Source organism: Octopus bimaculoides, chromosome 3 (genome assembly GCF_001194135.2).
Source record: "Octopus bimaculoides isolate UCB-OBI-ISO-001 chromosome 3, ASM119413v2, whole genome shotgun sequence".
Lineage (NCBI taxonomy): Eukaryota > Metazoa > Mollusca > Cephalopoda > Octopoda > Octopodidae > Octopus > Octopus bimaculoides.
Window position 1 is genome coordinate 92,015,375 of NC_068983.1, and position 10,821 is coordinate 92,026,195.

Sequence of the window (10,821 nt, forward strand, 5' to 3'; positions counted from 1 at the left end):
CAAGTAATGCTATATGTTCAAAATTAACCATACATGCTGGTTTTGTTGTTATTGTTGCTGCTACTGTTGTTATTGTCACTTACTTTTTTGTATTTTGACGCTACTTGCCTTCAGAACTCCCTAGGGAACTTTATGCTAGCTTCATCACTTTTATTTATTTATACATTTATTTTTTTCTTTGTTTTGAAATGAGATCAAACTTCAGCATTTTATACCGATAGATTTTAGACACTTTTTTTCTGCAACTGGTAAGATTATGTAGGGGGTGCAAATTTTGATCTTGCACCCCCTGAAAATTCTAGGAGGTGCGGGTGCACCCGCTGCACCCCCTGTTCCCGGACCCTTGTATGCCGGTGACACAATTTCAAAGTATCAGGGTAGCTATGGGGGTGAAGTTTGTTGCTTCTAGTTCAGGATACTATATTTAACTGCTATATTCTATTTCATTCTTTGCCGTTGATACTTTTCTGTGGTAAATAAGGTATTTTGTTTTGTAAATGATTAAGAAAGCTTCAAACATAATTCCAGTTTGGAGTTTCTAAGGATAACTAACTGGTAACAAGTAAGTTGTTCAAGTCTTTGTCACTTTTGTTAGTGAAGGAGATGGTAAAAAGAAGGGAACTAGTATGAGGGTTTCTACCAAAAATGTTAGATAGATATTTCTCTTCTTACTTTTATTGTACTATAAAGCATCTTAATTTTCTTAATATTTGTTTACATCAAGTCAGCTTCAAAGAATTAGAAATCACAAGTTGTCCCATTGACTTGTCTCTCAGCTGAAATCATTTATCTACCACTGAGCCTGTTCAGAAAGCTTCAAAAAAGTAACAAGAATTGGCTTCAAGATTAAAATTCATATACCTTATTGGAAAGGAGACAAAACAAGAAAGAAAAAAAAGTTGGGAGGGCTGGAAATTGTTCCTCAATAATAATTCCAATATGCAAATATATTTGAACAAACATTTTTTCTGCATTATTTTTATCATTTAATTTTTTCTCTTTATCACAGACTTCCTGAAGGTTTGACACAGCTAAGAAATTTAACGCATTTAGGGCTTAATGACCTGGCAATAATCCGTTTACCTGCTGACCTTGGAGGGTGAGTATTTCATACAATCTGTAATTGGTTTATACATACACAAACATATTGAGTGCATAGGTGCAAATTGAGGTGGGAAAACAGCATTCATATACCAGACTTTGAGTAAAATAATGAAAACTTCACAAACTGGTACTCAGCATTTCACACAACTGATCAGCAGACAAAAGTGAACTTGAGGAACAATACAATAATTTATTAATATTTATAACTGGTGCAGTGATGATTATTTAGCAACTCATCGAATAAACATTTAAAGCTGATTCAACAAGGGGTTATGACTGATAGATAGATAGATAGATAGATAGATAGGGAGATAGAGAGAGAGAGAGAGAGAGAGAGAGAGAGATCTAAAGATATATTCTACTTGTAGGAAACCAACATAAAAATGGACACAAGCACAGGAAAATTGATCAGAGTTAAACAGATGAAATATGATTTTAAAATATGTAAGAACATGGATAAATATATAAGTAACTGGAGAAAAGAATCCAAATTGGAGCAATAATTTCAAATAGGTGTAGTAATATAAAATAATACTAGCAGTACCCATAAAAATTCATTTTGTGGTACAGTGTCAGCCATAAACATCTTCCCACTCGGTAGTAATATTCTGTTATTTCCTTCATAATCATAAGGAAATGTTCTCTATAAGGATTGGCTGAAAAGTTCATAGATTGACCAAGACATTCTCAGGAATGTGACCAAATGAGGTTTATTTTTCAACACAGTCCCCCTTGCAGTCTACACTTCTTCCATCAATGTTGTAATACTTTGATCCCATTGGTGAAGAAGCTTTCACCCTGTTATTTAAAAAAAGTCATCAACAACAGATATGAAGTCATCATCACTGTGATACTGGTTCTCAGCCAAGTATTTTTTCATGTTGGGAAGCAGATAATATATCAGACAGGGCCATATTGGGAGAATAAGGTGGGTGATCAATCAATTCAAAGCCACAGTCATGCCAGCAGCCATTGAAATGAAGGATTTGTGTGCTGGAGCATTGTCCTGATGAAACAAGACCCCTTTCATCAGTTTTCCTTGGTGTTCAGTCTTGATAGCCTTTTGAAACTGCCTCAGCAAGTTGACATAGTACACTCCATGACAAAACATAGCACCCACCGAGTAGAAACCTTCATGATACCAAGTTCATCATGCAGAATATTCTCAGCTCTCTCACAAGATATGCTAATAGCATTGGTTATTTGATTTATAGTCGATTGTCAGTCATCCATCACCATGTGGTGAACATGATCAATGGTCTCCTCAGTGGTTGCAGTTGCAGGATGTCTAGACCTTGATTCATTTTCAAGACTTGCCCCTCCTAAATTCAGCTGCCACTTTTGCACTGTTGATAAAGGCAGAGCATCATCCCCTAATGTAGTAATCACATCATGATGAATATCCTTGGGGGCTAAACCCTTTTTTCTACAGGTTCTTCATATCACCACGATGCCAAATTTTGTTCATTTTCAAGAGAAGTTGTTACTAGTTACTTTTGAAGTCTTCTTTGAAAAGTCAGCTGTCAGTTTACTTGGAGAGAAACAATGCAGTTACTAATAAGAAGTGTTGAAATTAATGCATGCAAGATTTTACAACTATAACATCAGAGTTAGCCTCTGAACTTTTCAGCCCACCATCATATTTTGTTTGATCAGGTTTCCTGTCCTAGCTAGTATCCTCATTCTTGGTTGTGCAAATTTTCTTCCCTATCATCTTCAACAATATTTTGCCTTCATCATTCTTTCCCAAATTAGCTTTCACTTCTTTGTTCATCCTGACACCTAGCTCCCTTTCTGGCTTTATTTATATTTCTTTCCTGAGTCAATGCTTCTTGTGGTTCCCGATTCTTCTTACTTTATACTCTAATTCTGATGTCTTCTTTGTTCCTTCCCCATCCCCGAAGTTTCCAGGTTCCAGTTGTCTGTTATGGCATGGTTTCTATGACTAGATGCCCTTCCTAATGCCAACCACTTCACAGAGTGTACTGAGTGCCTTTTTCCTGGCATCACTGCTTGGTGCTTTTTATGACAAAGATCTCACAACTGAGAGAGGGAATGGAACCAAGAGATTAGAGTATGATAGGGGTACAGAGGTAGCCTCTTAATATCGAGGAGGTACTTGACTACCTCAGTAGGACATGAAAGGAGAGCAAGGTGGGAGAGAGATAGAGAGAGAAACAGAAAGTCAGTTGGAGTGAGAAGGAGAGAGGACCTCCCACAGGGAACAGTAGGGGTAGTATATGTAGTACAGAGAAGATAGAGGAAGATGTTCCATAAGATTGCGAGAAGGGAGATGTTTAGAGATAGTGCAGATAGCAGGTGATGCGGAATTGGAGTGGCTGTAGAGATTGGAAGTGATGGTGAAAGAAATTGGAGTGGCTGGGAGGTGAGGTATGGTATATATATAATAAGTAATTGTGAGAGGATTTAGAAATGACTAGGAAGGGGTATGGTAGATATGTGAGGGCATGGTGAGCATGGATAGGAATGTAGAGGGGTCTGCAGTGGGTGATATGGGTGAGGGAAAGATGGGCTGTGGGAATGTCTGATAGAGGATAGATTTATGTGTGTGTAAAATGGGGCATGGAGGTAAAGGACATGCCTGTACGTATGGATAGCCACAATTTTATCTAACTTGACATGTCTTCTCAAGCATAGCAAATAACCAGAGGTCTCAGTCCTTTGTCATTGTCTCACTGAGGCTCAAAATCTGAAGATTCATTCTCATCATTTCACATTTTCCTGGATCCACAGGTTCCCTCCACCGTTAGAGATTGGCACTTCTTTATGCTGCTCTCCTCACCGACATGCATTATATGACCATACCAGTACAGTTTTCTCTCCTGCACACGATATCTTATATCTCTTATACCCCATTTTGCTCTTAAATCACGTACACTATGTCATACATGCACACAGACATTACCCATCTGGTGGAGTATGCTGGCTTCATTTCTTTCAAGCCCTTGTATCTCCTCTGTAGTCACAGGCATCATACAATCTACCTTTTATTCTGAGGAAGAAGCCCTTTATTACCAACAAAGTTAATAAATCTCTGAACTTTACCTAGCCTGTTCTTAATTTAGCAGCAATACTTTCAGAGTATCCTCCTCCACTGCTAACTTAGCCACTTAGATAACAAACTATCTACTACTTCTAAGGATCCCCTGGACATTTGAGGAAGCCTATACATTCTTAGTGCTTATTGCACGCACGCACACACACACACACACACACGCACACACACACACACACCACACGCGCGCACACACACACACACACACACACACACACACACACACACACACACACACACACACACACACACACACACACACACACTACTACTTTTGCTGCTAACCTTCCTGTAATACCACTGCACCACTTATGTGTCCATAGTTTGCACTGGGTACACTGTGTAGAATTTCTACCAACACCTTTTCTGTATATTGAGTAAAGCCGTCTCCCTGACAGGATTAGTGATTAATATGTTTTTCTACTTGCTAGGACTTTGGTTTTTGCTAAATTAGCTTTATAGCACTTTGATTTTAGATCTTGCCTCAAATCTTGTTCAGGTAGTAATTCAGCTATAAGAACAAAGTCATCAGGATAGAGGAGCTCCCAAGGGCTAGGCAGTCTTTAATTCCTGTTACAGCCTGGAGGACTATGAAAAACAAGTGGGATGAGAACTGATCCTTGGGGAGCTCTTAGTTGTACACTAAATTAGTTGATATATTCATTGCTGACCTTCACCTTACTGACAACATCTCTGTACATACCTCGTGCAGTTCTAATTAACCACTCATCTATATTATTGTGGACTTTTTCACTCCCTTACCTTTGCTCCGTCCACTTACTCAGCGCTCTATGGCTCTTTTGTCTTAATAACGGTCAACCACACAGTAGTTTCCCTTTGTTTGGTGGTCATTTTCATGGGAGTTTTCAGTGGCCTGGTAACTGAAGAGGTGGCGGCGTGGGTTTCCACCCCAGCATCCGAGACTCAGAGTTTTGTCATGGCTGCTGAATGGGTGTCACATATTTTTACAGATATATATATAAAATGATATATATCTGTAGGCAAGTTTGAAGACTGCCTTACAAAAGTAGAAAAAGTTCTAGTCACATTAGAACAACACATAAGTGTACTTCTTATGGGAGACTTCAATCTGCCCAATGTCATATGGCCCAAGGGCTTTTCTCTCCCAGTAATGACACGATACAAACAAGGACAGGTGAAATCCCTCTTGAACCTCATCAATACTTTGTACATGGAACAAATAGTACTCCAACCAACCAACCAGTGCATGTAACATACTGAATCTCTGCTTCACAAATAATATGGATCTCATCCAGAATGTGAAAGTCACACTGACGCAACTCTCGGATCACAACATGGTAGAGCTGACCATGTACGGACCAAAGGAAACCATGAACATGCAGCCTACAAGAAACTCTCAGAATCTTTCCAATTTGAACTTCCATAAGGCAAACTGGAAGCAAATTGAGAAAGAGATCCTCAAACAAAACTGGCCTAAATGTCTCTCTCCACTGGACATCGACATGAAACTTAAACAATTCATGTCTGTAATGTAAGCCATATGCTACAAATGTATCTCGGAGAGAAAGGCCACTGTACACAAGAACAAAATCCTCAGGGAGAGGAAAATTCTCATGAGACGGCATACAAAAGTTTCAAATCGCCTAAACACACAAATTGAAAGCAGTGAAAAGTCCCGCCTGAAAATACAACTACTGGAGATTGAAAAAAATCTGCAACTCTCCCATGAAAAAGAAAGAGCAGACAAAGAAGCCTGGGCTATAGACAATATAAAATCTGACCCCAGAGCTTTCTACAAGTTTGCCAAAGAAACAGCTTCAGTGCACTGCAGGATAGGGCCACTCCTTGAAAAAGATGGTACACTCACAGGAAACCCAAGGAGGATAAGTGAAATACTAAATGATCAATTCAAAAGTGTTTTCACTCCACCCCTAGGGCACTTTCAAGTCAGCAATCCAACTGACTTTTTTACCACTGCAGATATAAAAACAGAGGCAATGATGATCGATTACATCGATATAAAGGAAGACGATGTAATAAGGGCTATAAATGAAATTAACCCAAACTCAGCTACTGGCCCTGATGGATTCCCAGCAATTTTTCTGAAAGTATGTAAGCGAGTCCTAACAAGACCACTGCAGTCCCTCGTTCAGAGCTTCCTTGTATCTGGCAAACTCCCAAGAAAACAGAAGGAGGGTAAAATATGCCCTATTCTTAAAGGAGGTAGCAGAGCGAAGGACAAGAACTACAGACCTATCTCTCTGACATCGCACATCAGCAAGGTTATGGAACGAATAGTCGGAAGAAAACTAATCACCTTCCTTGAAGAAAATGACTTGCTGCCCGACACCCAACATAGTTTCTGACCAGGAAGAAGCTGCCTGACTCAGCTCTTACAACACTATGACTGGGTGCTGAAACACCTGTTCAACCACTCAGATGTGGAAGTGATGTATCTCGACTTTGCAAAGGCCTTTGATAAAGTCGATCATGGAATGATATGTCACAAACTGCGTGATCTCGGCATAGTTGGGAAATTGGGAGAATGGCACACACAGAGCCACGATCACAAGTTACGCAGATGATACAAAAGTCTCACAGGTAATACAGAACCCTGAAGACACTATGCACCTGCAATGTGAGCTGGATGAAATATACTAGTGTGCTGAAAAGAAAAGCATGCAGTTTAATGCTGAAAAGTTTCAAGCCTTATGCTATCAGCATGCAAAACTGAATGCAAAACCCATTAAATACACTGGACCTGGAGCGACTGCATTCCCAGAGGCACAGTCAGTGTGAGACCTAGTCATTTACATGAGTAATAATGCAACTTTTCATGTGCATGTTGCTAAATTGTCAATGAAATGCAGTCGACTGACCGGATGGATTCTTAGAACAAGAGATCAGGAAACCATGATGGTCCTCTGGAAGAAACTTTTCCTAAGCCACTTTGACTATTGCTCTCAGCTATGGTCACCAACCAGTGTCATATTAATCTCAGAACTTGAGGCAATCCAATGAAGCTACACAAAGAAGATAACCTCTATGCAGCATATAAGCTATAGGGAAAGACTCAATAGATCAAGACTATTCCTTAGAGCGTAGATGAGAAAGATATGCCATAATATACATCTGGAAGATCCTCGAAGGAATTGTCCCAAACTTTGGCATCATAAGTTACTCAAATACTAGAACTGGGTGCCACTGCATAGTGCCAAGGACTCCAAATTTGCCATCAAGATGTAGGACAAGATACTGCAATAGCCTGGGCTTCAGAGGTCCACAGCTCTTCAATATGCTCCCGAAGGACCTGATAGACCTGCATGGGGTGGATGAAGGTATCTTGAAAATAAAGCTGGACCTCTTCCTGTCAAGTGTCCCAGATGAACCAACTTCATGGCAGGAGGTGCAGATGAGGGTAGCTGCATCAAACTCTATCATGCACCAAATGTCAATTCCTGAAAAGCATTCGTGAAGTAAAATTATGTAGCAACACCAAATGGCAGTGCCCCAGCATGGCCACAGCTCATGAGCTGAAACAAGATAAAATGAAAAAGAAATATATATATATATATCTATATATATATATATAACAAAAATGTCCGATGAACGGGAACGTGAAACTAAGAGTAACAGTCTTTTGTTATATTTCTGCTGCTTTTAAATAAAGCATATTACTCTACCTCTGGTATTTGAGTACTCTTTTCCACCTTGTTGCACATTTTATGTGCTTACTCCGGTATGTATATATATATATATATATATATATATATATACTAGCAGTATAACCTGACCTTGTCCGGGTGTGACTTATTACGCCATCTACGATAAGTCTTGCTAGGTGAAAATCAACTAAAAAAGAAAGTCTTACAACGAAAAAAACCCTTATGATGTAAATATGTTCATCATTCAAAAGACGATGGAATTAATGGAGAAATTCTAAAGGCTGTTTTGCGTAACATTATTAAGCGTACGTAAATTTCATCCGTCTAATTGTCTACAGAAATGCTTGTGCAAAACAACTTTTTGCGCTGCCCTGATTATACATAGTAGGGTAATCCCTTTTCACAGGAGCTTGGACGGCAATTTGTGATGAAGCAATTGCTGGCAATCTGTTGGTACACAGTTTTGCCAGAATTCTATCAGATTGGGCAGAAGATGTTGATGCACCATTTTGCATTATGTTCAAAGTAACTTCTGGAATGTGGTGAATTGCTGTCATTTTAAACCGGTTGTTTTCTTTCCCCACCAAACTCTCTTCATTGGAAGCATAATCTATGTATATATTAAACAGAACAACAAAAGTTATAATAGATGGCAGGGTTGGTACTTTTCACATATCTGTAATTTTTCAGATTAACACCCGCACGATTACCCAACCCTAATCCTAAACCTAATCCTAACCCTAACATTAACCCTAAACCCTAACCCTAAAACCCTAACCCTAATCCTAAACCTAATCCTAACACTAACCCTAAACCCTAACCCTAAAACCCTAACCCTGACCCTAAAACCCTAACCATAACAGCCTAGTGAAAATCGTGGTATTTATTTATTTATTTATTTATGTGTTTCAGCCAAGTGGCTGCGGTCATGCTGGTGCACCACCGTATATCTACAAATCATTGACGAACATGAGTTATATTTTACTGAATGATTGTGTACTTGCATGTGTATGCGTTTGAGAGAGCGAGAGAGGAAGAGGTAGAGAGAGGGCGAAAAAGGAATAGAGGAAGTTAAAAGTTTTCTTATGAAGGCTTCTCTTCACTGCCTATTACTTCATTAGAAATCTACGGATGCACTTACGCACATAATAGAGAAAAATGAAACAAATATGGACGACTTGCTCCGAAACACCATCGAGTGGGGAACACTTCTCAAAAATAACCTGCAGTTGTTTCCTTCAAAATTCCTATATGCTCGAAATGTACATACATCAAGGTATATTTGTAGAAAATTTCACGAAAAAATATTCATTTTCCTGGAAGTGAAGAGGAATTTAAGTGGAATTTCCGAAAATTGGCCCCCACCCATCTCCCAAAACACTTTCACCAAAACTTTTTGTATATTCGGAATCTACATAATAAATAATATATGCATAGAAAATTTCATTAAAAAAATATTCATTTTTCTGAAAGTTATGACCTTCCAAAGTCAGTGAGTACAACTCTGTAGTTATGCCACATTGACGAACGTGAATGATTGTGTTTACTTGCACGTGTATGCATTTGAGAGAGCAAGAGAGGAAGAGGGGGAGATAGTGAAGTGGAGTAATGTGTATGTTGTTGTCACAGATTACGTATGTGTGGTTGTGTGTGTTTTTACATATCAATGTTATGAAAAATAGGTAAAGAATACTGAGAAGAAAGTTTAATCTATGACGTTGTATGTATCACTTTCTCTCTCTGTTGAGCGCGTGTGTAAGAACGCTGTTCCAGGTAGAAGGGAAGAAATATAAAAGTTGCTAGAAACAACAGCCAAATCTCCCTTAAGTCACACAAAGTAAACGGAATTTTTAAAATCTAATTACTGCACTGGAAAGTTCACATCGAGAAAATTCCATTGATGCAAAAATTTTTACGAAAAAGTGGAAAATGTGGATTTCTATAAACTTTTAAAAAGGCTTCACACAGACACACAACTTCAGCTTTATATATTAAGATATACACACACACACACACACACACACACACACACACACACACATATATATTTCATTTTATCTATATCATGCTCCGATGGATGTGTAATGTCAGTGTGCATACTCGACAGAGTGTAAGTATCTTGAGAGAAAAGTTGAACCTAAGAAGCATCAGTTGTGGTGTGCAAGAGAAACAATTGCGCTGGTATGGTTACATGGCGAGAATGGATGAGGATAGCTGTGTGAAAAAGTGCAACACCCTAGCGATTGAGGGAACCTGTGGAAGAGGCAGGCCCAGGAAGACGTGGGATGAGGTAGTGAAGCATGACCTCCGAACATTAGACCTCATCGAGGCAATGACTTCTAACCAAGACCTTTGGAAATATGCTGTGCGTGAGAAGACCCGGCAAGCCAAGTGAGACCAAAATCCAAGGCCTCTGCCATGGGTGTAGCCAGCCCACTTATGCGTACCTTTCCTTCATTGGACACTAAACTCCGCTTGCGTAGACCTGTTGAGGCAAATGCAATCAAAATTGCACTAAATTCAATGACTGGCCTCCATGCCAACGTCTCCTTCATTGGGACACTAAACTCGGCTGGCGAAGACCTGTTGCGGCAAGCGAAAGCGAAATCGTGATGGCACCTGTACCAGTGGAGCGCTAAGAGCACCGTTCGAACGTGATCGTTGTCAGAGCAGCTGTCTGGCTTCTGTACCGGTGGCACGTAAATAGCACCATTTGAGCGTAATTGTTACCAGCGTCGCTTTCCTGGCACTTGTGCCTGTGACACGAGAAAAGTCATTCGTGCGAGATTGTTGCCGGTCCCGATGGACTGGCTCCTGTGCTGGTGGCATGTAAAATACACCATTTTGAGCGTGGCCGATCCCAGTACCGCCTGACTGGCCTTTGTGCTGGTGGCACGTAAAAGCACCCACTACACTGTCGGAGTGGTTGGCGTTAGGAAGGGCATCCAGCTGTAGAAACTTTGCCAAATAAGATTGGAGCCTGATGTAACCATC

The 10,821-nt window shown here is 39.8% G+C and overlaps 1 protein-coding gene across 1 annotated transcript in view; it reads left to right on the forward strand.

Annotated features, from left to right (window-relative positions):
* LOC106871622 (protein scribble homolog) overlaps positions 1–10,821 on the forward strand; it is a 698,511-nt gene that overhangs the window by 40,493 nt on the left and 647,197 nt on the right. Inside the window, exon 3 of the mRNA XM_052966764.1 lies at positions 1,010–1,099. Within this exon, the coding sequence (XP_052822724.1) occupies positions 1,010–1,099 (90 nt within the window). The remainder of the gene's footprint in view (positions 1–1,009; positions 1,100–10,821) is intronic.